This window comes from Tinamus guttatus, unplaced genomic scaffold, assembly GCF_059628265.1.
Source record: "Tinamus guttatus ecotype Peru unplaced genomic scaffold, ASM5962826v1 Tinamus_guttatus_pri_ptg000004l, whole genome shotgun sequence".
Classification (NCBI taxonomy): Eukaryota; Metazoa; Chordata; class Aves; order Tinamiformes; family Tinamidae; genus Tinamus; species Tinamus guttatus.
The window spans coordinates 6,188,629-6,214,716 of record NW_028288538.1 but is presented as its reverse complement, the minus strand read 5'-3'; the positions used below and the strand labels follow the sequence as shown (position 1 = coordinate 6,214,716).

The 26,088-nt window shown below is 41.9% G+C and overlaps 1 protein-coding gene across 1 annotated transcript; it reads left to right on the top strand.

Annotated features, from left to right (window-relative positions):
* Positions 1–31: 31 nt before the first annotated feature.
* Positions 32–26,088, top strand: SV2B (synaptic vesicle glycoprotein 2B). The gene is made up of 12 exons (XM_088537836.1): positions 32–905; positions 10,278–10,458; positions 11,089–11,240; positions 13,189–13,322; positions 14,045–14,134; positions 16,549–16,659; positions 17,557–17,645; positions 18,383–18,547; positions 21,079–21,212; positions 22,158–22,358; positions 24,533–24,692; positions 25,594–26,088. The coding sequence occupies exons 1-12, from the start codon at positions 392–394 to the stop codon at positions 25,775–25,777; spliced, it is 2,115 nt and encodes a 704-aa protein (XP_088393962.1). The 5' UTR covers positions 32–391; the 3' UTR covers positions 25,778–26,088.

The following is a 26,088-nucleotide window of genomic DNA, read 5'->3' as shown; positions in this document are numbered from 1 at the left end:
GTTTCTCCTTTTTCAGAACGTGACCTTCACTACCAGGATGAATCGGGAAAAATCTGCTAAATCCTCCTAGCTCCCTGGCTGTGCTGCTTGCTGTTCCCTCACTGTTTACCAGTCCGTAGCCTCACCTCTTCCCACCTAAAGGAAGGAAGAAGCAGCCAGGAAGTCACAAATGACAGCTGAAAAGTGAAACATCAAAAGCTGTGTGAGACACTCCCAAAGAGAAAAGAGATACAGTACTTCCCCTTTGAGCCTGGGAAACTGTATGACATCAATTCCAAAGAACAGAGAGAAGATATGTTCAAGTAACCAATACCAGAAATTGTGCAAAATCATACACATACATTAGAGAATCTAAACACTGATCTACAGCATTTAGAAATCTGCATTCAGAATGGATGATGGATACAGAAATACAAACCTCTATCAAGGGGGCAGGGAGGCAAACCAAGTTTCGGATGACTATAGGTACCAGGATGGTAACTACGAAGGGTATGTACACAATGATGGCTACTACCATGGTGGGGATGAACCTCATCATGAAGAAGATGCCCAGAGTGATGTTACAGAAGGCCATGATGAAGATGATGAGGTCTATGAGGGGGAGTACCAGGGAATCCCACACCCAGATGACATTAAAGCCAAGCAGAAGAGAGCCCCTGCAGCAGCTGATGACTACAGAGACCATGCTGACCTCATGGCAGAGAGGATGGAGGATGAGGAGCAGCTTGCCCACCAATACGAGAACATCATTGAGGAGTGTGGCCACGGACGCTTCCAGTGGACACTTTTCTTTGTCTTAGGGCTGGCGCTGATGGCAGATGGAGTGGAGGTGTTTGTGGTTGGATTTGTTCTGCCCAGCGCAGAGAAGGATATGTGCTTATCCAGTTCAAACAAGGGGATGCTCGGTAAGTGCTGCTTGCAAGCAGTTGTTCTTACATAGGAGGGAGTACCTAAAATATCTTACTCTAGTGGCTGGCTGATTTCAGAATCTTCTGGTGACCGCTCTTTTGTTTTGTGTGTCATACATAGCCAAGACTGGGTGGATCTGATTCAAGAAGGATGTTGAGAAGGCAGCTACTCAAAGCAAAAGACTCACACCACACCTCAACTCACCTTCTGAAACTGTTATGGCTCCAGCACTGGCAGCTGCAAGCAGAATCTAAATGAATTGGGCAATTTGTAGACAGCAATCCCACAAGGCAAATTTTAGGGGTGTCAGATGTATGTGGAAGGTTAAAGGTGGGATTTCCTACCCAAACATCTAGTGACTAGAATTTCAATTCTTTTAGAAACTAACTTAATGAGAGGTCCAACAACAGTACTGTCCAAGTATGAAAGGTAGAACAGCTAAAGGTCTGCTTGCTCTGGATCATGTGGCTGTTATACTGTAGCTGCCAGTGCTTCCCTGTTCTCCAGAGTTTTTCACTTTGTCTAGACTTCTCTTTTCTTTAGTCCAAAGACCAAATCAGCAGATCAGCTGTGCAGCCAGTTTCTTTTGCATACTGAATTCTCAGCCAGAGGTATTTGCTAATGTGTGCTGGGTCAGAAATGGCCTAGGGAGATTTCTTAGGTCTGTGGAATGAAATTGATGTTTTGCATGAGTACTAAAGGGCCAGGTTACCCCCAACATCCACTTTGCATCGCTGTTGACACCTTCCTGTGGTCAAAATACAAAGGATTAGTTATTGTGGCTGAGACTGGGTGGGACGGTTTGGAGGAACGATTTTTTTTTCCCTTTGCACATTATAAACTAAATATGGTATGAAGTCTCCCAGAGATCTAAGAATCAGGAAGGCATCCAGCATGTCTCATAGTGACAGCAAGCCACGCAACTGCGCAGTGCATCTGGAAAGCAAACAAAGTAGCTCTTGGAAGAACATTTTAGGAGGGTAATAGTGTGTTTGGATGGATGTGCACAAGGTTCATAGGGAAATCATCAGTAGTTGATGCATTCTGGCCTAGAAGCCCTGCTTGACTCAAAATAAATGCAGGTTTTGGATTAGGTGTTGGGCCTCAGCCCAATTTGATTTGGATTACTTTCTTGTGACATAGACAATAATTGCCCTTACATAGCACTCTCCCCTTGGTGTACCTAAGGCACTACTCTTCTTCTATACCTTCTCTTAGTATAAAGATCAGGGTGTTTATTTAGTTTGATTCATTTTTTATCAAATTTTGTGCCATAAAGGATTTGGTAATATGTTTGCTTTTAAAAAAAACTCTTAAGATTCCCAACTTGATAGAGCTCAGGTCTGATTTTTTTTTTTTTTTTTTTTTTAATGTGAATTGCTCACATTTGGATTCTGGTTTAAAGAGACTTTGGAATTCACCATCTCCCTATGGGGTACCCGGTTGGGTGCCTCTTCAGTGACAAAGCATTTAAAAAAAAAAATCATTTATTTTAATGATTAAATGAAAGAAAAGGTTGTTTGAAACTCTGACCCCATGTATTTTTACCTCTGTAGAAATTCTATCTTTGTTTCTAGTATGCACTAGAATCCAGAAACTTCAAATGTCACAAGAAAATCTATCTTTGAGGTATTTCTAGCTCAATCACAGGTAAAAAAAGAACAAGAAGTCTCATGAGAACTCATTCTCTTGCCATTTCCAGCTCACTATTTGCAATGCTTAAAGTTCAGAGTTTTTCAATAAGCTCTGGATAAGTAAGGAGATATTTGGGTCTGTTTCCCACTCCAGCTCTAGCCTACTGCATGCTAACAGATCTAATCTTGAATTCTTAATTTAGGGATCAGCATTCTTGCTACCTTTTCTGCCTGCTTTTAACAAACCCTTTTGAGAACCTGGTTTTGCAGAACAGGTTCCTGTTTTTTTGGCCTAGTTGGTTTTGGGGATCTGCTCTTGGAGCTTGCTTGCATGCCATCTTGTGGCTTTAATTAAAAATATATATATATAATATTCTGAAAAATAAAAGTTGATTCTCATCACATTGAAAGAGATTTGAAAGACAGAAAGGAAATTGGATATTTGGGGTAATACTCTTTGTACTGTATCAGAGGTAGGGCTCTGATGCAGTTTGAAGATACCTGTTCTGCTGCTGGATCTTTCTCTGCTGCAGCAGGTTAAACACATGTAGGAGGCTTCCTTTTCGATCCGAGGTCTGTGAGATGATCCTTTGTGAAAAGGGATTAAGAATGACTTAGGAAGCATTGGATTGCAGAGTAGTGCATTGATATGAATAATGAATACTCAAGGGCACCAAGAAGTGTGCTGCCTGGAGAGGCTGTGAGGAGGCTGGTGTTGGCATGGAGCTGCTGGGGGAAAGTGTGGATTTCTGGGTCTGAACCAGAGGAAAGCAGTTTTCTGCTGTGCTAACAGCAGGGCAGCCTCGGAGAAGAGAGTGTGGGTGGTTTGACAAACAGCAGGTTGCTGCAGACAGGAGGATTGTTGTAAGATGAACCTCCAGCACAGCCTGGTGCCCCATGTACTGCATCCTGCAAGAGGGTTTCTTCCCTCTGAGCAGCTTTGGGTGCTCTGCGTGATAAGGACAGTCACATACCAGCTACTGGAGAGGGAGGCTGGGAAAATGCTATTGATGGAAACAAGAACATAATCTTCCTCAAAACCTTTCCTGGATTAGCATCAGCGCCCATGCACTAGAAATATATCTCATAGCACAGCACAGAGCCTCTACCATATGCTCGTCCCCCTGGGCTTTCCATTTCCTTGGTTTCTATAGACCTGTGCTATTGCAAATTAATCTTGTTAATATGTAAGGTTCAATGAAACTTATAGGCTGATTTGTCAAAATAATGGGCAGCAATCGGAGCTCTCTGCCTCAATCTGTGCCTCGTGCAGTGATGATCTTGCAAGAGAGCATCTGCATGGAGTGAATGGCAGGTTGGGTAGAGGGTAAAGCTTTTTCCCCACATTATCATTGGGGAGCATGGGATCAGTATCCATACAGGAGTTATGGTCTCCTACCTTACTGCCGTGTACCAACAGATTTTGGCAGAGGAGCTCATCTTAATTCTCAGGTGACTGCTCATCTCTTTGCCTTTTTGCTAAGGGAACATAATCAGGTTATCCCAGAGGTAGCTGGGCTGCCTCTGAGCAGCTGCTGATCTTTAAATACATAAGAATGTCTCAGATGTAACAAGTGATACTGGGAAGGAACAAATAGGAGATAAATCAGGTAAGTGATCAAATTCTCCCAGAATCAAGAACAGACAAATAAGAGCTAAAATAGATGCCCCCTAAAGACCAGTTTGAAGAAGTTTGGCTTTTACTAAAAGGACATTTTGCATTAAGTACTCTGTCTATTGCACATTTTTCTTCCCTTTGAAAGCAGGAGTAGAAAAATATCAAGCAAATTATGGCCCAATTATGCAAAAAATACAAATAGATGCCTACAGTGCTTCATGAAATGTGTGAAATGAATGTGACACATCTTAGAAAACGTTTACATTTTTATTCTGAAAATAAACCTCTTGTCTCATGCAAATTACCAGCTATTTTAGCCCTAGCTATCCCTAGTGGGACAAGACACATTCTGAGTTTGTGATGTGAATGCTACTTTAAAGAAAAGCTCAGGAAAGGAAAACAAAAACAAAAAACAAGCAAACAAAACCCACTGTTTATATTTTAGCACTTTGATTTTATTGACTTTTTTTTTTAGTGCTAGTTGCTAAGAATAGTCTTGTTAACTTGTAAAAAGTTTATTTGCATGTCTATACTCATTTTCAGGCAATAGATCTGCTTTTGCTGAGCTTTTTTCAGTGATGACAATAAGGCATTTATTAAATGTATTAAAATGACATATTCTTTTTTGGTTTGTCAAGGATAATCAAATGAGGAGTCATAAATATTATATTCACTTATGTACTGAAAACATACAAGGTTATATGTATACATACATCTTTAAATGCTATCAGTTGCCTCTCGGGAGACTCAATGCTATATTTACAAGCACAGAGCAGTAAGTACATGGCTCATATAAAAGATAGTGCTGTAATCATGTCTTAAACTTTTTAAAACCCTGCATGTAAAACCTGAAGGCACAGTTAAAACATCAGACTTTCCAGATTGCCAGAGATGTGCGTCTTTTACTACCGTTTCATAGCCCAGCAGACTGAGGCAAGCGAAATTTAAACACTTTGTCCATGACTGCAAAGCAGCCACATGAATCTGATAATAAAATCTAAGTCTTGGGCATGCAGGTCCCTTTCTCTTTATGATTTAATAATAAGATTTTAAGGAGAATATCATCTAACAGACTCTTGTGTTCAGAAAGTTAGCTCGATTTTTTTTTTCTTTTTTTAAAAAAGAGAAAATACTATTAATAATTACACAGTTATGGCAAAACTCAAGCTTGGCCCCATGACTTGGGTTAAATAGGATGTGCAGAAACATCCTTGCTCTTCTGTGAAGAGGTTGTTTCATTACCAGCCCTGATAAAATCTAGCCTCAGTTTCTCATTGACCCAAATTTGCCTGATATTACAGTAAATCCTAATTCCCTCAGCAAAGCTCAGTAGCTTTTCTCCACTTTTTTTTTCCTTTCTGGGCTCCCAAGCATTTATTCAATCAGCTCCCTCCCACTGCCATAGCAAGCTGCTCTTGGCAGAAATGCTGCTGTGAGAAGAGACGTCATCCTGAGCAGTGACAGTGGCATGTGTTGGATGTTAGGAAGAAAAAAGGTACTTTTGTGACTTGGGGACACCTGGAGATGGGAAAAGTGCTGGGCAGGTCCCATTTGGGGATGGTTGAGTCCTCCTTTGTAGGCACAGCTCAGGGGCTGGGTGTAGGGCAATGGGATGGTCCTATGAATGTTGTACTTACGGACAAGTCCTGTGGTGGGGAGTGTGAAACAACCTGAGCATAAACACCCACCCACACTATCCTGGCAGGGCTCCTGCAAGTCCTTGGCATGCATTTCCAGTGCGACATCAAAGACCTTGCAGCTTCACACATCCACCATGGCTCAAATGTGCAGAATTCCCTTGAATTTGCCTGGTATCTGCCCCTAACTTCTGGAAATAAAGCCTTGTTTTGGTTGCATGACATGCTGCTTGGTGTTAGGGCTATTAGCAGTAGGTGAAACATCTCTGCTTGTATTTAATCAGCATAGCAAGTGCAAACTCTTTCATTTCATTTCCATTTGTGAGGTCAGTGAGGCTCATGGGTAATGCACTAATAAGCTTACGAGCAAAATAGAAAGAATTTCAAGAAGGGGGGAAAAAGCTACTCATCCCTCAACTAATCCTCTGCTGAGGCCATTTCTTCCTCTGGGAAATGCTGACTGCTGGAGAAGGAATCTCTCAGGACTAGTGGATTTTATTGCTTTCCATTCAAATCACTCGCCTGTGTTTTGATCCTGTGCCTTGCCTCATCCATCTTGAGCAGTGCAGACCTAACCTGTAAAATTTTGTTTGTGCCTATGAAGGGCATCCTTATATGACAGATGCTGCTTGAGCAAAGTTGTCTGGATTTGGCTTGCATTAAAATAGGACGCGCAGGACAGATGAGGGTCATAATCTGTTTGGGTTGTCAGGATGCTTCATCTTCCATCAAAAGCTTTCTTTGCATGTCCCGTTAGCATCCTGTGCATTGAGAGCAGGTAAGAGCATCCGCACTTCTGTTGTCACTGGCCCTGGGTAAACCTGTGAACAGAGGCGAGATGCTCCTGTACCTGACAACGTGCATCCTTGACAATGCAAAGCACTAGGATTAATTCTTTCCATTGGGCTATTTCTTCTGCTTGACTTTTCCCCCTTATTCCCAGATTCCCCTTCATGACTTGAAAGAGACTATTTTCAGATGTGCCTAAATTTAAAGAACTTTAATCCCACTGACTGTCAACAAAATGATTTATACTTGTAATGGAGATCTGGATCAATCATGCATTTTTCTTTTTCATGTTTGAAGCCCTTAGGAGTCACTTCTAATTACATAAGATGTTTTAGCACGTGCATAGCCGTGTACTGTAACTGTCTCCATTTCTCAAACTTCAGATTTTAAATTCACAATTCTTGCCTAACACAAGCTGCACAGTTTCAATGAAGGCTAATGAATTTCTTAATATGAAAATATTTTGTTACCTCTTTTCTGGTGGGAATAAGCCTAGTGGCTACATATTTTCCTTATAACTTCAGCATTGGATGAGTCATAACCATAAATTTACTAGAATTTCAGCTCTTTGGTTTTCCATGAATTTTATGCAAGGCTGTTGAAGACTTTCCCACAAGCATTCATTGTACTACGTTATATTCAGCCTTTTCTACTGTAATGGCTTATGTGAAGCTGCCCTTGGTATTTCAGCTATTCTGCTGCATGTATCGATCTGTTCCTAGTACAGACTAAGTTTGCCTGAATAACTGTGAAGTCTGAAGCCAAGTTTGTTTTGAATCCTTGTAATGTTTTTCCCTCAGGCTGTTAAACCCTTTCTAAGAATGGCTGGTGTTTTCCAGATTACTGTGCCCAAGGATCAGCCCAAGATCCTTGATGGATCTGTTAGCCCTATTTCACTCTTCATGATCCATGCATCAGTGTGGTCTTTGAGTACTAATCTCTCTGTGTTCCAAACAGAGGTAAATGATTTTACTTTCTGCTCTGTTCTGGGGCCTGGAAATCAGAATCATGCACCAAGAGGTTTGATTTCAAACTCTTTGTCAAACCAGTGATTTCGATAATTTTTAGGCATATCTTCTGCCTGGACTTTGGAAGTTCTGGAAGCTCTGGAAAGCACAGACAACTGGTCTGATAAGCAGATTCAGTGCAGAAAAATACAGCCATACTGGGAAGTTGGTACCCTTGTTTCTTTGGTCAGTGCAGGCTAAGTCCCATGTTAAATAAGAAAAACAGCATGTCAGTGCAAGAAATGAGTTACCAGTGTTGTGGGCATTGCTGAGTGTAATGACTGAATGCCTTTGCTGACAGAAGGCACTGGAACACTGAAATGGCCAAGTCAGGTGCACCGTGACCAAAAGGAGTTATCCATACCTCATCCGCCTGTGTGGGGCGTCCACTCTTCCCCTTCAGCTGTGAACCAGCTGGGGCCATCCTTGGCTGGACATCAGTTTGCTGACAGCAAAAGGTACTCAGATATAGTACCTCATGGGCTAGAACCCAGCAGCAACCTTCTCTTCCTCCTAAACTAGGAGGTTTTCTGGTACTAAGAGGCTTTGGATGAACACCCGTCATCCAGGGATTTTCTCTGGAGGGGAGAGAAAAGGAAAAAAAAAAATCTTCTCCCTAATTCATTTGTCATCTGTGTTTGGCAGTGTGGGCTGAGCTGTGCTGAGAACCACTCGTCTGTGTGGCAGGGATCACCTGCAGAATAGGTGCCTGTAAAGCACTAGTGATAGAAACAGGCTGCATCATCACTTGTCTGCTGGCTGGGTTCAGGGCTGCTCCATTAGTTGTGGCTCAAGAGCCAAGCTAAAAGCTCCCAACCCTATTTTAAGATTTTCTTTAAGATTTTGGGTTAGCATGTTTGTGTTTTTCCCTAGGCTCTCCCTTCTCCTCTCAAGTACTGATTTGCACTTTATGCTATCATATTTTAAATGCTTAATATCTGCTCCTGCAGTCTTTTCATACCATAAGTCCCGAAGGCTTCAACAGGAATTTTGCCAGTAAAAGGACCAAAGCTTGTGGGTCTTTCTGGTAATCTTGTTCACTGAAGTCTTTCAATCTTGACAGTTAATTAAATAAATGAAAAACAAAATCCCTGGAGATAGGAAAGTAATTAATTAGTTCTATTCACACTGCTACCCCTAGAAGAGAAAAGGCAATATAATAGGTGCCCTGCTGGTGGTAGTCTGGGTAGAATAGCCAAGGACACCATGCCTTGTGTCCAGGACTGCAAGCACATATGCAGCTATATACAGAAAGCATACTTGAGAACCATTCTCTTCTGTTCAACCTACCATTAAATGTATTAATGTGTTCAGTGAAACTGTCTTTTGAAGACCCCATGGTGAAAGAGCTAGTGAAATCATGTAAGAAGGTGTTATGCTTTTTTTTTTTTTTTTTTTTTTTCTTTTAGCAATGTTGAGCTGATTAATCTATAGTTCAAACCATCAAGACAAGCAGTGGAATTTCCCTTTCCCTGATTTTTTCCAATCAAGGCTTTACTATTTTCTGTAATTTGTCCTTTAGTTAGACATTAGATCTTGTCTCAGTAACAGAGTAAGTGTCTGTATGACATAGGTCAGGCTGAGTTTATATCCTGATCCTTCTGGGTAATGCTATGAAAAGTGGAAAGTGAAAGAGATGATAAGCTCTGAAGGAAACATGAGTAGAACAGGCAACCTGCAAAGAGATTTATCAATATAGTCTTTCTCCTTTCATAGTTTTCTGAGTGTAAATAGCAACCAGAGAGAGCCTCCTCTCTCCATACTCTGCCCCTTTGTGCTCAGGGGGGTGAGTGGAGTTAAGACACCAGGCTTCTGTTCTGTAGTTGGTGGCACATAGCTGGGACACGTGCGTGCTAAGCTGCTTATGCCTGGCCATTGCTTACGTGCATGGGATATGTGAGCAGTGAGGCTGGGGAAGACGTGGGTCTGGCTGAACATGGATATGTCTCTACTGCACAGTGCAATGCAGTAGGTAGTGATCCCAGCTAATGGGCAGCAGTTAAGTTCTACCAGTGAACAGAGTTTTTGGTACCTGCAATGGTTCATTATGGGTGAATGGAGATAATTCTGCTTCTGTGTGCAATGTGTGGTGCACAGGAAGCCTTTTAGTCTCTTTAAAGTGTCTACCTTGTGTTCAGAACAGGCTATGTCCAGTCCCAAGGTGCAAAACCGAGAAGGATTGAATAACCAGTTACTAGAGTTCTAGATTTTAGAACGGCTTCTATTTTGTTTGGATAATTAAGGAATATTAATGATTATCGTTTGGACAGTAACAGTGTCTCCTGAGGTCACTTAGAAAATGCAAAGAGCTTTTTAGATATGCCTGAAAGTAGCTCTCTTTATATTTGTGCAGTGCTTTTGAAATGCTTTGACTCACAGCTCTGGGGAAAGCGAGAAATTGTGAGAAGCATAGGCGAATCATATCTGTTCCTACATCCTACATGCTGGTTCATAACAAAATGGGCTCTCACTGAAATGGTTAGGATATGTGTAAGGTGCAGACGGGCCCTTGGTGGTATCTCCATCTCCATTTTCCTCTGTTAGGAAGGTCGTGGGCAGTAGTTGTCTGTAATTTGGAGAAGTGGCTGATGTTGCCTGTGTATGGGCAGACCATTTGCACCTGGCAAATGGGGGAGTGGTTGCTGCTGAACTCACTGTATCTCTCTTTCTCTCTCTCTTCTAGGCCTGATAGTCTACCTGGGAATGATGGTGGGGGCTGTCATATTGGGTGGCCTAGCTGATAAACTGGGAAGGAAGAAATGCCTCATCATATCACTTGCAATCAATGCTGCCTTCGCGTTCCTTTCCTCCTTCGTCCAGGGATATGGATTCTTTCTCTTCTGCCGCCTTATCTCTGGCCTCGGGTGGGTAACTCTGGCTAGTCTATGAACCAGGCACTTCCCCTTTTCCATGAAGGTCCTATCACTGATCAGCTGGAGCTGTGCAAAGGTTGGGTTTGTGGGATGTGAAAAGGAAGGATTGGCTGGACTGCTCGGGAGGTATCTCAGCCATGGAGCTGGGACAGTCCAGTTCTTTGTCTAGCATGGCTGAGGTGCCTTGGTCATGTCAATGAAAGCATTACCAATAAGGAAATTGGGTCATTGAACTACCCAAATTGTGGGTGAAGGCTAGGGAGACTGATAAATATCTACTTCAGTTTTTTTATTTAATCTCCAGGGCCTCCAATGAGCCCTTGTTGTACCCATTGCTTAGCTGGTTTTGACCTCTCTAAAATGACAACTTGCCAAAGAACAGCAGAAGAGATTTCTACAAGAAGAACAGGGCGTTATGCTGCCTTTGTATAAACTGTGTGATAAAATCAGCTTTCAGAGCATAACAGGGATCTTGTTTGTTACCTGAGTCCAGACAGAGAGCTTTGGACTTTTCCTCCATGTGTGAAGTGAATCTGTAAGTGTGACTTTCCCTTTTAATATGAGCATCATAAGACATGAAAAAAGACTCTTACTCTTCTCATATGTTTTTTTTCTCCTCAGTATTGGGGGATCCCTCCCCATTGTGTTTGCCTATTTCTCTGAATTCCTGTCTCGGGAGAAGAGGGGGGAACACCTGAGCTGGCTGTGCATGTTCTGGATGATTGGTGGCATTTTTGCTTCAGCGATGGCTTGGAGCATCATTCCACATTATGGTAATTGCTTTCTACTTTCAGCTTTCGGCAGCAGCACATTCCTGCATCACTACACTACCTCAAGCCCACACATGTAACATTAGTCCCAGCATAAACAACACTGAAAATAATAGATACCTTAAATGCACAGGGCTTGAGGCCTGGTTACACAGACATTCCTAACAGTAGTGTCGTAATTCATCACTTTAACGTCTTCAAGAATTAACCCAAAACTTACACCAAACTCCTTTTTCTTTTCTACCAGAACAGTTATACAATAGCATTTGTAACAGCTTTGAGACTCACAGTATTAGTAGTATTAGTGCTAAAAATGTTAGTAGCGAGGGCAATACATATTCTTTTCCTTAGCCAGATGACAATATTCTTGTGGGTGTGTTTTTGGACACACATGTCTTGGGCATGCAATGTGCTGGGAAGCACATCTGATTTTACCTAATGTGGTTCAGAAGTGGAATGGATTCCCTGTGTAGCGCTGGAAGTGGCAGAGAAACAGTAGACAGGAGGACTCTGAAATATGTGAGTGCCCCGAGGAGCAAAAATCTGCACGTCACATGGACTTCCTGGTAACTCATGTGCATATTCCTAGGAAAATATCAGACAGCAAATATCTACTGGGAAAGATTAATTCCCTCAGTATCCACTGACACCAGCTGTTTGCAGAATCCTGTCAAAGGAAAGTAGGGCAGGCCACAAAGACCCTGAAGAAAGGCACGGAAATCCATCTATCTGTGATCTCTGTTTTAATATGCTTAAAATATATGCAGAATAAAGAAATGTTTATGCTTTTGATCAAAAACACACAGATTATTTGGAAAAAATATAAATTTACAGCCTAATGATGTCAGGTTGAAATAATCTTTCATTATCTGCAAATGCATTTGCTTTAAAATGCCTTTAAGGTATAACATTTACATTACCTTTGTGTATTTACATTATACTTATTATCTAGATGGCTTTTGATATTGTGTAACTTGTGTTTTTTGCATTTTGTGTGCTGTAACTTTTCTTTTGGATATCCTGTAGTTCCCTATTGTTTTGAAAATTGGTGAAAAGAGAGCAACACCATGACCAGGGGAAATGAGGCTTTTGCAAAAAGCTTTTTTCTTTCAAATTTTATTTTGTTGTTGTGCAAATGAAAACGTTTTTAGGAAAAAGATGAGAGATGAAATATTTCTTCTGATATTGGAGTCTTGGAAAAGTAAACTGAGGAAGAAAAAAGCTTTCTTTTTTCAAGTTTGCATATGGTGTTTGCTTCTAGCTGCTTTTCAATGTGTTTTAAGGAAGTGTCTGCGTTGGTGCAGGTCCCTAAAGGAGCAGCACAGGAAGTACAATGTCCTTGCTGCTCCATGGCAGGGGCTGTCTGACCTTGTGGGGTGGCAGGGAGCAAGCAGGAGACAGGAGAGCCCAAATGCAGGAGCAGGATCTTGATTCTTCTGAGTTTGTAGGTCTGGAAAAAATAATGTTACTTTCCTAACCTACTCCTACAGAAAAGGAAATACCTGTTTAAGTGTGCACGAGGCTTGCAGGAGCTCTCTCTAACATGTCTTTCAGATCAGAGAAGATTTAACCATCACAAACTCTTTATAACATCAGTGGAAAGCAATAAATTATTCCCCTGGATCCTATCCCCCTGCCCAGTGTTACTAGCCTGTAGCTGCAAGGAGCTATTTATATTTCTAGATGATTGCTAATCCTAAAGATGAAAGAAGTTTTTGAGACAGATCCTGAGCAAGAATGCATGCTGTTTTCCGTTATGAACATGACTTTGCATGCTATTCTCTGTTGAACATACTATTGAGCCTCTGTAAGAGGTCATTACTAAGTATAGCAAACTTTCAGCTTGTCCTCATGTTGTGCAGAGCTATACAATTCAGTTCAGAGCTGCTTTAGAGAGGAAAATCCAAATGCCTGGTCAGTATTTTTACTTTTTGGCTTTTGCTGTTTCCAGGCTGGGGTTTCAGTATGGGAACCAAGTACCACTTCCACAGCTGGAGAGTCTTTGTGCTTGTCTGCTCTCTGCCCTGCCTCGCTTCTCTGGTGGCACTGAAATTCATGCCTGAAAGCCCACGTTTTTTGCTGGAGGTAAGATGATTCATCTGAACATTGTAAAAGAGGATGGCTGGTCCTTTTTGTGTGCCTACCTGTCTCTCTTGACCCCATTGAAAACATGTAACAAGTTCAGAACGAAAGCACTCCTCCAAGCCTGCACACACTAACTCTGCACATCGCTTAGAGCCTAAAGATACAGACTATGGGGTTAATCAGAAATGGTGAGTGTTTCGCTTATGAATGCTGTGCAGGAGGAAGGTGGCAAAGGCTGGGGATTTTCCAAGTCCAGCATTTTGAAAATATCAGAGTTTGAAATTGCAACTAGTGAATCCTGGAAGAAGAGTGAAGAGCAAGCAAAATAAGCAGGATAAAGTACGTAAACTTCAGAGCTCTGAAGCAACTATTATTTAACCTTGTTTCACAAAAGCTGTCACTACAACAATACCTAATTCATGCTTACCCTGCAGGTCCTTAACAGAGATGCAGTAGAGCTCAGGTCTACTGAAACATCTCCTCTACTCTTGTCTGGACATAACTCTTCATCCCTGATTCCTCTCCTGCCTCAGCTGGTTTTAGAGTAATTCCTTTCTCTCGCCACAGAAATATTGCACTCCCTGTGAATATAATCCATGTTCTCAGCTCTTTGCCCTTATTTCCACTCTATTGGGCCTCCAGTAGTAGTTTGCCTATGTGCTTTAACAAATTCCAAAGCTGAGAATAGCAATGCTTATGCTCACTTTCCTTGGTGTTTCCAGATAGGCAAACATGATGAAGCCTGGATGATCCTCAAACAAGTTCATGACACCAACATGCGGGCCAAGGGTGAGCCAGAGAGGGTGTTTACGGTGAGTTATTGGCAAAGTCACTGGCAGGTAAAAGGAGAAGCTGAATATACGTTGTCTGGTGCAGCACAGCCCCAGTATTATTCCTTTTTCTGGGGGCTTGAGCATCCCCCTCACAGTGTGACCTCCCTCAGAGATCAGAAAAAGGGCTTGGGGATAACGTTTAAAATCAAATACCGACCTGTTCTTTCAAGAGTTGGTCAGTTGTGCTCCATTGTATTGAATAAACTTCATTCCTGCTGTTAAACTCTAGCATGCAAGCTAGGGGTTTTCCAATTACACATGCACCTGATTAGTCTGCTCCAAGAGACTGAAAACAAACAGGAGAGAGATTAGTCATGTGGGAGATCTGAATCACTCCTTACTTCACTCGGGCTTCTAATCAAATTCTGATTAAACTTCATGTACCTCCTAATGAGCTTCCTAAACTCTACCTATCTGCCTCATACCCAGTCTTTAATCTCTCCAAGGGAAAGTGAGTGAGTACTTATTACTCACCAGTTTGCTGCTTGTTGTGAAAAAGGTCACGCCAGGGGTCTAGGTTAGTAATAAAATCATGTAAAAGGTGTGTGCTGAGGTGAGTGGCAAATTACTATAATTCAGTTGTAAACTGTCAGTGAGCCAGACAGGGAATAGTGCTTGATTTATGCTTTCAAAGATGAGAGGACACATGCTCTTGAAGGATGCGGATAAGGGAGGAAAGGAGATATATCTGTGCGTAAAACATGTCTTTTAAGGCAAAGAGAGCAAGTTTCCCTGCACAGAGGAGCTGTCAAGAGACAGGGTCCCTCATGAATGATCCTTCAAGAATATTAAAAAGTAATTCATGTAGAGGACTGCTGTGTGAATGTTCGGATAGGAATTTAATGAGTATGTGCTGTTGCTAGGCTGAAGGCCATTCAATTAATATAAACCTTGATGACAAAGGCTACCAAAACCAGCATCTCTCTGAAGTCCTTAACAAGGTTTTCTATAATGTTGGGCCAGGTCTGATTCTGAGCCTGTCATGTCCTTGATGGACCCAACGTGCTGTGCGGGATGAGGGAGGCTGCACGCTGGGCCACGTTGGCTGTATGTGCACGGGGGACGTGCGTGCCGAGCCGAGTCACACATACTCAGCTGGTGGACATGAACAGGCTTTTGAGATGCCTCTCGGGGAGCAGCCTGTGGGCTGCCTGGGAATGGGTGCTGTCATGTCTGTAAGAGGCTGGTTCTGCTTCTAATGCAGGGAGGAGTCGCTTTGAATTCACCTATGCGATTCAAGAACATGTATCTTCAAGTAGGACACCATGAGCATCTGTGCTGGCTGCAGGAATCTGGAAGAGGCTGTGGAGCCCTGGGAGCACCCGTTAGGGCTTGTTACTGCAACCAGTGGGGGCATGACTGCTATGCAATGCACCGATCTTAAATATTGCACCTTAAGAGCTGGGTGTCTGCTGAATCAAGATTTACTGACACCCTTGGCATGGGTGGAGGTTCAGTTTGGCTGGTGTAGTACAAACTGTCAGATTCTGTGTTTTTCTGAGAGGCCAGAATTGCCAATTTGTCGTGAATAAGCTGTTACAAGGACAGTTCCCAGATCTGACATTTAAGTGGTGCCAGCAAGAAGAACACAATGACAGTACAGCCAAGCCAAGCTCATCTTTCCTACTCAGTAATTTATGCAGTAAATTTTCACCGACTTTTTATGTTTACGAACAGATCATGCCTTCCTTGATTATGTCCTTTATTCAGTAACTCAGCCCATATTCCCTGGGATTCATTTTGAGGCTTCATGAGCAGTCCAGTTAAGTAGCACAGTGTTGCAAATTCAGACTGATGGGAGTCAATTGACTGCATGGTGTGATTTTTATTTTGTTACTGGATGTATTTCAGGTGCAAAGATTCCCATCTTAGAATTTCTTCGTCATGTAGGTTCTGCCAGTGGTATTTAAAATGTGCAAAACTGGGGAATATTCCTTATAGTAGTGTTTGAAGAAAGATCCTGAGGGCATAGTTTCCTGTAGATGCAGCTGGCTAATCATGGAGATGTTTTTTATCATAATTGCAGAGCCCTGATCTCTAATGGAGAATCTAACAGCTACAGAAATCACCTAGTGCACAGACAATAGCCAATAAATGAAAGATTGAAGAGGATATGGTGCATCTGAAATGTTTCGGAGGAGGAGAGATGAAGACAGAGAGAGGAAGGAAGCAGGAAGGAAGGCAGGCAACTTTCTGTAATAAAATCTTTCATTATAATAGGATCAATTAACACACATTCTAGTGATAATATTCAAGGAAAAGATAGAAAGGGATATCCAACGGCAAATATTACCCAGAAGAGAGCAAAGTATAAAATCCACCCAAGATCAACCTGGTAAATTTGTTCCTTTTTTTGTCCCCCCCCTCACCCCCCGCCACTCTTGTCTTTTCAGGTTTCCTATATCAAAACTCCAAAGCAAGTAGATGAATTTATTGAAATCCAGAGCTCAACAGGTACCTGGTATCAGCGGTGGCTGGTCAGATTCACGACCACTTTCAAGCAGGTGAGAATGAAAACATCTCATGCAGTGCCAAGGAGGTCCTAGACCAACCCTGCCTTCACCACGGTAGCCAAGTTGTGCTAATGGCAGAGCTTTCAGCACGAGACAGAGCTCCAAGCACTTCACTCTTCTGAACAGTTAAATACCGATTCCCTCATACCCAAGCCTAAGTGAATTTACCATCCCCAAGTGGATTCATAAGAGTGCTTGCTCTTTGCTCTTGCTGAGGGTTATACCATCTCTTCACATAATCTAAAATTTCCCACATGCTGTGTAGGTTACCTATGTCCATGAAGAACTTTGTGGATAAATCTTGCTGGATGCTTCTAGTTTCAGAGAATGGACTTAAAGGACAGTCTTAATTATTAGCATGGCAGGTGCTGCTACTATGTGTATGTGGCAAGCATAAGAACATGAGGGGTTCTCTCTTCTGGTGCTTTCATCCACCTGGGTTCATCCTACTTTGTCTTAAAGTGTCAGCTATGTTTGGCTTTTTGCACTACAGTTAACAGCCCTGAGACCATACATACATGTGAAAAGATGTTCATATGGTCTGAGAACAGGCTTATATCTACAAGTAATTGCCATAAACTGAGGGAGACACTGCATTATCCCAGCCCATCAGTGAAACACACAGTTCTAATCATGCGCTCCAATTCATTACGGAGTGTTCAGATCAAGTACCCTGGGACATAAGCTGAATACACGATCTTTCTGTAAGCCAGGAATCTACCTTGATAAATACAATTTTGAACAAACACCAAATATAAGCCGCACATCTGACTCACCCCAATGAGCCCTTTTTACTGCAAATATTAAATTTATGATGCACTCAAAAATTAATCTTGCAAATCTCTGCTAGGATTTCCTTGCAACTAACTCCTTTTTATGGATTTGTAGGTCTGGGACAATGTTCTGTATTGTTTAACAGCCCAGTACAGGATGAACACACTGATTCTGGCTGTAGTTTGGTTTACAATGGCCTTAAGGTAAGGTACTTCTCCAACCTTTTCAGGAAACTAGAGTTGTCTGAGGGCTCTCAGAGTTTGAATAATTACTTTGCATGTTTAAATGAACAGTTATGAAATGAATCCTACTCTTATCTTAAAGTCTTTGTGTGTTAAACCTTGCTCTCCTGTGAAATACTGATTTATCTGATTGCTTATACGAGAACAAAATGTGCTCTGGACAGACCAGGACTTGACAGGCAGTTTCTGGTATATACTAGTATGCAGAGTTTGTCATCACTAGATCTTTCGTTTGATCCAGTCCACATGTCTTGTATCTCCAAAAATCTAAATGTGTTTCAGCTACCCAAGAGGTTAAGCCTCATTCTTGCAGAAATGTGAAGTTCAAGGGGAACTCCCATAGGTTCTGCAGCTCTGTATGTTTCCTGGGGAGCAAGTATAGCGCCCTGCTGTATTTCCCAGTCAGGGAAGGAGCCAATGTCAGTGAAAACTAGATGGAGTTGTCCTGCATTAGGTTAACCAAAATGGATCAATGAGCTTCTTAAACAGCTAACTGCTCTGTCATACAGTGCAAGTTCTTACATTAGAAAAACATATTAATTAGCCCTGTGTCAGGGCAGAGCAAGAATTTGCATCAGAAATGCATTCCCCTTAGGAACCTGACAGGTTTACATGTTATGCAGTAGATCCTGGGAAAAGCACTGCGACGTTTGTGCAGGATCTTGTTTGCCTAACGTGTTCCTCCCATCTGGCTGCAGTTACTATGGCCTTATCGTCTGGTTCCCTGACATGATTCGCTATCTCCAAGAAGAGGCGTATGAATCCCGTGTGAAAATCTTTGAAGAGGAAGAAGTGTCACACTTTACCTTTAATTTCACCCTGGAAAACCAAATCCACAGAAATGGGGAGTATAAGAATGATAAGTAAGTGAATAGAACTTGGCTTGATTAGTACTGGAGTAGAGATGACACATTTGAATAAGTAAGTAGTTTCAAAGGAAGTAAAATACATTTCTAGGAAACTCTTTCACTTGCCACAAAACTGAGGATCTTGATTGTTCTTTTAAACACACAGTCTATAACTCAAATCTCAGTAGTAGTTTTTCACAGACCAAATATTATTTTTGTCCTTATTTTCACACCTTCCTCTGCAAGCTGAACCTTCAGACCCAAGGAAATGCATATGAGAAGCTTTTGCAGAGCCCAGCTCTCAGTAGACCCTCTTGGCAACTGCCTGCTGAGAGCAGTGCTTGGGGAACGGGTGCATGCCTGGATATGTTGAACATCTCTGGACGCAAAAGCGGCTTCTCTTTCCTTGGGATACACTGACATCTACTGGTTTTGGACAGCAGAGACCATCTCCTGTAGCAAAGCTGCTGCTTCTGCTTTCTGAAGTCAGAAGTTTTTGGCTTAAAATCCTTCAGACAACCTACCCCATTCTGCCCTCTCAGTGCAGGTTGTGTCATGGCCCTCAGCTCTACTGGTGTGATTCTCCCACAACTAGATCTGCCTCTGCCTGCTGTTTCACCTTCTCTTTTACTGCTTTGAAGGAAATGATGTTATTCTAGCAGGTCATTGTTTTTGTCCCCTTATCCTCTTTATTCTGGACCTGCACAACTGCTCTGAGCTCCACACAGTAGAAGTCCTGGTGATGTGTAGCAGACAATTTGTGCTTTTCTAAATCCCAAGAAATTTACTTCTATTTAAGCTCCATGGAGATCCCATAGCTCCCAATAGACTAGACATCATGTTACTCAAGCTCTCTTGTGGCTGTATGGGGAAGTCCCACTGGATGTTCAGTGTTATACAACCTGCTTGTGGTTTTGCTCTTCACAGCTGAAGCCAGACCTCAATGCCTACCCGGGCTGTTCTTTTTACCTTAGGAACTGCTTATCTGCTTTTTTGATGTATATCAGATGGAGACTGATAAAGGTCTCCCATATCCTGACAGAAACCTTCACTGGAGTAAGGAGCTGTCCTTGATTGTCCAAACGTAGGGCCATAAGTTCTACTTCCCTATATATGGAGCAGTTAAAAGCACGATGAGATATGGATTTATGGACCAAGGACCCTTGTCTTGCACCCAGATGAAGTGCTTAGATTTTACTACCTTCCTTGAGAGAGTGGACGGTCAGTACAATATGGGATAGAAACCTAAAATTGTCCTCTATGTTTCTATACTTCATCTGCCCTCTCCAATAACTCAAAACCTGATCAAGCTACATTCTAGTCATCCTTAGCACATACCTCATTATGATTTATAGCTCCATGTCCCCCCCCCACCAGCCATTGACTGTGAGTTAAACACTCAAGACATTGCTATGTAACTTTCTCATAGACTCATCTTAAGAAAGAAAATAATAGGGCTTTTAGCAGCCTTTAAGAGTAAATATATTACAGGCTATTCCTGAGCAAATGTCTGATCATCTTAAGTTTTGCTGTAACTTGAGAGACCTTCTAGATGGAGCAAGACTTAAGCAGCCTTCATGTTTCATTTGGGACACTAATATCTGTTAGAAGCTAGTGTTTGTATCATGGTGTAAATACTCATCACTCTGGACTTCTGAAAATGTTTTTTTCATTTAAATTTCTGAGTATATGTTAGAAGCCTTTTTGTTTGATGACAAACAGTTGTGACCTCCTTGTCTTACAGAGCAATAAGACATGCACTTAATAGCTTTTCATATCTTCAAAACATGCCTGTGAATTGACTAATACATCTTCCCAGCATCCCTACAAAATCTCACTGGTAAATCAATATTGGGTCATCCTTCAGGCAGGCAGGGAAGAAATGTCAGGTTTCCCATCCAAGAAGAAATCAATCTCCTGGCGTCAATGATTACTCTTAGCATGATTTATTTTCTTTACATTACATGCAGTCCTTGAACAGAGATGGGTACAAGTGGTACACAGATTATCTCCCCGCTCCCTCCAGAAGTCGTCATGCATTTTTGCTTCTAGTTTGAGCAACTGTCAGAAGCTTTTCACCAAATGGCTCAATAGACAGCTGATAACGACTGTTTTTATTTATGCTTGAGGAAGGGGCAGGATATGGAAGATAGCAAGGTCAGCTCACAACGAGAATGTCATGCACTGAGCAAAATGATGTTGTCTTCACATGGATTAGTACCCAGGGGATTTGTGTCCCCTCTGCCTCAGCAGCATTTTTTCTTTGTTGTGACTATCTTGAGGAATGGAAAAGCTGCCAGAAATTCTGGAGGCTCCACATCTCTTTAAAAACTTATTTAAACTCATCTCTCCTAATAAAATATGAAATATATAAGCACTAGAGTGGCATTTGCAGGGAGAATACAGTTATGCATTCAAGCCACACCTTTTCTGTAAATGGCTTTAGGAATTGTCCTTACTGCCTTTTCTCTTGAAATGGCCATTGCACGCTAATATTATATAGAAATAGTTCAAAGCACAGAATGAAACTGTTTTCTGCCCCACAGATTTATTGGCATGAAATTCAAGGAAGTGAGATTTGAGGACTCCTTGTTTGAGGATTGCTATTTTGAAGATGTGACATCCAGTGAGACCTTCTTTGAAAACTGCACCATTGTGTCCACTGTATTTTATAACACAGGTAAAGACATTCCTAATAGGGTCTATTCTCTATGATTATGAAGTATTATATCAGACTTGGGAGAAGGGCTGATAGAAATCCTTGTGTTTGTGTATGTTGTGGGTAATGACAGTGACAACAGAAAAACGAGGGTGGAGGGACCAGATGCTGTCTTAGCTTTATGGCTATTTGGTTTTTGGAAGAAAGTCATGACTTATAGCACGGCCAGACATCTTTTTTTTTCCCCACAAACTGAGCTTAATTGTCTATAGAGGCTTGAGTCTGTCAAAAAAATTCTTGTTACCACTGTTGTCCCACAGGTTGAGGCTGTTCTCTTTTATTGCTTAGGTTCTGATTATTGCTTAATTCCTTACTTCCAACAATGATTTGAAAGGAGGTTTCAAGCTGCTCCATCAGTGTTTTTAGCCACATGATTTCTGATGTTATTTGTTGCTGCAGGGAAAATGCAAAAAACTGCTCTCAGACTTTGGCAGGTTTTTAAAGCCATGGCAAAATGCCCAGCAGTTTACTAGCTCTCAATTCAACAAATTTGGCTTAAAACCCAATTTTTGTTTTGCTCTTTAGTTCATATCCAACCTCTGGTTGATGATTCTAAGCAATAAAATATTCATTAATTTATCCTGAAAATCCTTTTCCTGTCTCCTCTGGCAGAGGACAAAATCTGTGTACCATGACAGTGACATCTTGCAGTGCCCCAGTCCTTGTGTGATGGGGATACTGGTCCAGGCAATTCCACAAACATAAGGAAGAGCCTGAGCTTATGCCCAGGGGATGCACATAGCACATGGCTGTAGTTTGCCCCTTAAATGCAACTAGAAAAAGCCATTTCCATTTGATGGAGACTACCTCTCAGATTTCAATTTGCTTTTGATCCTGATTCCTGTTGCTGCAATGTGAAGGAATATGAGTCAAGTAGGACCAAATCTCTGCCTCTTTCCCTCGCAGATCTCTACGAACACAAATTCATCAACTGCAGGCTTATAAACAACACTTTTCTGAAGCAGAAGGAAGGCTGTCACCTGGACTTTGAGGAGGACAATGACTTCTTAATTTATCTGGTCAGCTTCCTGGGCAGTCTGTCTGTGCTGCCAGGGAACATCATCTCTGCCCTTCTCATGGATAAAATAGGGAGGATCAAGATGATTGGTGAGTTGGGATGGCAGGTGCATGGCATGATTCCTGAGTATGAGCAAATAGTCAAGGTCAGTGTGAAAATCTCTTTGGATCTACATGTATTTTTGCAAATGGAGCAGACTCAGATAGAGAGGAGTCATTCCCACAGCAGATGGAGCAGAAAGGTAAAATGTCCCAAGGGTAAAGCATCAGGCAGCAGCTGAGCACAACTTGGGTCTGTTTCTGCAAGCAATCTACTCTGTGGCACTGGGCAAGTTATCTGCTTCTCCCATACCCTTTTTCTGTGCATCTGTGTTATCTTACCTTTTTTCCCTTTTGACCCTTATGCACAAGACCATGTTTTATCCAGAGTTTAACATGACAGACTTTGAGCTGATGTGGGACTTTTTGGTGCTGCTGGGTTAGTGTTGATGTCCGTAATATTCAACATCCAAATAAATGTAGGAACTTTGCTTGTAGCAATGAATATTTATGAAGATTATTTCCCATATGAAATGCAAACAGCTTGAGGGATGGTGTAGTAGATTGAATGACCGCATTACAGCTTAGAGGTAGAGCCACGCTTCTCTCTTACCTCATAAACTTCAGGATTACTTCTGGTGGTCTTTTGTCCAAGGTTCAAACCTTACTTTCTAGGCACAGTGGGGATCTTGCCTTGGGAGACAGACAAGTTAATTTCATACAGTGAGGAATAATGTGGTGAAGGTGTGAAGAATGAATGACTCTCTTGAGCTCATCTGTCCCTCTCTTCTAATAGTTTAATTAACTTAGCCTGATGACCCCATTGTGGGATGAAAAGGCGAGCAAGATGAGCCATGTCCACTGTGGGGGAAAAAAATAAGGTTCGTGTAATGAATTTGGAAAAGACACAGGAAAAGAAAAAGCAGATGGTCTACGAGAGGGGGAAAAACTGAATGAGAATCAGATTATCCACCCAGCAAACATATCAACATTTGAATATTTTCATTTGAAATTGAGATGATAGCTAAAATCCCAAATGTTCCTTCTGTGGGATAAAATGTACATGACAAAAATTGCTGAAGACATGAAGGAACGTTCCACTGTGGAATTCTTAATTGACACAAAGCTTTCTGGCATGCCACCCATATCAGGCTGCTGAACACATTATTTCTGGTCAGCTTAATGCGAAAACTGATTTTCTCTTTTGTGGTATGTGCTTCACTGGGACTCGGGTTCAGGTTTCTCATATTCCATTAAACCATCTCCTGTGACAAATGTCAGATCTGCTGGTGTATGTCCTGCAATTCTCCTTTGTGCCTCTTAAACAGAAAACCCAGTGCAGGATATAGTTTGGCCAGGTAATACAGAGAAGGGGAAAATAAGGAGTCCTGGATGGCAGCTTTCCATAGACTGTGCACTGCAGAGCTAAAATGAAGCACTTTTGTCCCAGGTTAACATTCAAATTATTTTGGTCTGTGTCAAGTTAATTCAAAAATCAAACAAATAAGCAAATGAAAATACTTCAGCAACTGCACAACTTTACAGTGAAAGATATTTTGAATTTGCAAAAATTGCACTTTTACCTTGCAGATGAAAATTTCCAGCTGGGGGGGGAAAGTAGTAGATGAAGCCACTAGTATATCTGAATCTGAATTGTGGCTAACTGAGCATAAGCATTTTCTCCCTCAATCATATTCATAAAATTATGGCTCCTGTACAAATGTGCCATGAAATCTAATGATGTTCTTATAATTGAAAGAGACTTCAAGTGCTTTATACAATTGCCTGTAAATTATCCTAATTGAAACTAGAAATGTGTCAAGTGATTTGAATATGATATGAATTGCTGTTCCTCACTCAAAACTCAAGTAGAAAAACCTTCACATGCTTCTTCCTGAAAGACTTTCATGTTTATTTGTCTCTGCTCTTTCTGGGTCCATCTGGAAGTCTATGATGCTGGAAACCTGCCTGGAAAAGCCTATCTTCAGAGTCTCTATTAAGCAGGAGATCAGATGGTCAGACGGATTGAGAACATTTTCAGGCTGGTTTCCAACATCAGAGAATGACAGATAGAGAGCATAAAGGTATTTGGGTTTTTTTGAAGATTTTATTCATTTTGGAGGTAAAACATTGCCACTTGGAGGTTGTCTTTATCAGTGGGGAGGTTGACATGGATTGAGGAAATGGATAACTGCTTTTTTTTTTTCCTTGGCTCCCTGCTGTAGGTGGCTCGATGCTGATCTCTGCAGTGTGCTGCTTCTTTCTCTTTTTTGGCAACAGCGAGTCAGCAATGATTGGCTGGCAGTGCCTGTTTTGTGGGGCCAGCATTGCTGCCTGGAATGCCCTGGATGTGATCACCGTTGAGCTCTATCCCACCAACAAAAGGTACTAAGCGTATCCTTACTTTTCAGTCCTTACTCTCTGGCTTTGATCTTCCACTTCTTAGCAGAAAGGGGTAAGATAACTTATATACAGGAGGTGGGTTTTTTTTGTTTGTTTTTGTTTTTGTTTTTTTTTAAAAAAAAAAACCTTAGGACTGGATAGTGCTGTAGCTGGACTTGATCAGGACTGACTTTTGCAAGCGTAAATCTCAGTGCAAGGTAGTTTGTACTTAAGAATTTATGTGTGTATATGTAAATTATGGGCAGATAAAATACAAGCAATCTGTCATTTCTACAAAGATATGTGGAAATTTGACCCTCCAGACTATATCTCCCAGCCTCTTGGCACAGCTCATCACTGTGACAGCCTTCCCCTCCATATCCTGAGGACAACCACATGCGCAAAATGCTTTAGGAGAAGAGGCAGTGCAGAAACCTTTGGGAACAGATAAGATCCTTTCTGGCAACTTCATTAGGAGACATTTCTGCCTTTTTCAGGGGAGAGCCAGGAGGCCGCATGCTTTCGGCGGGTGGGTGAAGCAGGATTTGGAGAAGTGCCCAGGTTGTTTCTCTGATGACAACCCACTCTAACCAGTTCCTGGAAGGGCTTTGACAAGTTCCAGAGCAGGTTGCATCCTGCTTTCTTTGTGGAGGAAAAAAGCTGTCATAGTGGGCAAGTCAAGGGAGACTAGGGAGATAAAAAGGAAAAACAAGTACAAGCAGACATTCCTCTCATTCACACAGACATGAAAAACAGATATATTTAGTTATTCTAGATGATTTTGTTTGCTAGGAGTGTAGGCTGAACAATATAAGAGCATTCACAAAATAACCTGCTGAAATCTCCTGTAATTATGCCAAGAAGCTCATTCCTAACCAGTGCTTTTTGCTTTTCTCCTCCACAGAGCAACAGCTTTTGGCATCCTCAATGGGCTTTGCAAGTTTGGTGCCATTCTGGGGAACTCGATCTTTGCCTCCTTTGTTGGGATAACCAAGGTGGTTCCCATTCTTCTGGCTTCCTCTGCTCTGGTTGGAGGTGGCCTGCTAGCTTTGCGCCTACCAGAGACTCGAGACCAGGTCCTCATGTGAGCAGCTGAGGCCAGCGGGACAAGGCGGGTAAAGGAGAAGAACAACAAAAAAGAGCCATGTTTAGGAAAATCAAAATGTCCAGTTGTACAGTGCTCTGCTGATACCTCAAAGAGAGAGCAGGGGAAAAGAAGAACGCAGAAGGATAAAACCTAACCCCTAATATCTGACCCTTTTCGAGCTGCGATGGGTGCATGCAGCTAGGGCACGCGCATTGCGGAGCTTGGCTGTTCGTGTTTAATCTTGCCTACACTGGGAAGTACTTCTGTCTTTCCCCTCTCTATCCCAGTGTGATGACAGAGGATGCGAGCAGC

Excerpts from the sequence above, each read along its gene's own strand:
- SV2B (XM_088537836.1), top strand. The coding sequence starts at position 392 with ATGGATGATGGATACAGAAATACAAACCTCTATCAAGGGGGCAGGGAG. Across the intron at positions 16,660-17,556 it reads TCACGACCACTTTCAAGCAG|GTCTGGGACAATGTTCTGTA; the intron begins GTGAGAATGAAA and ends ATGGATTTGTAG. Across the intron at positions 17,646-18,382 it reads TGGTTTACAATGGCCTTAAG|TTACTATGGCCTTATCGTCT; the intron begins GTAAGGTACTTC and ends ATCTGGCTGCAG.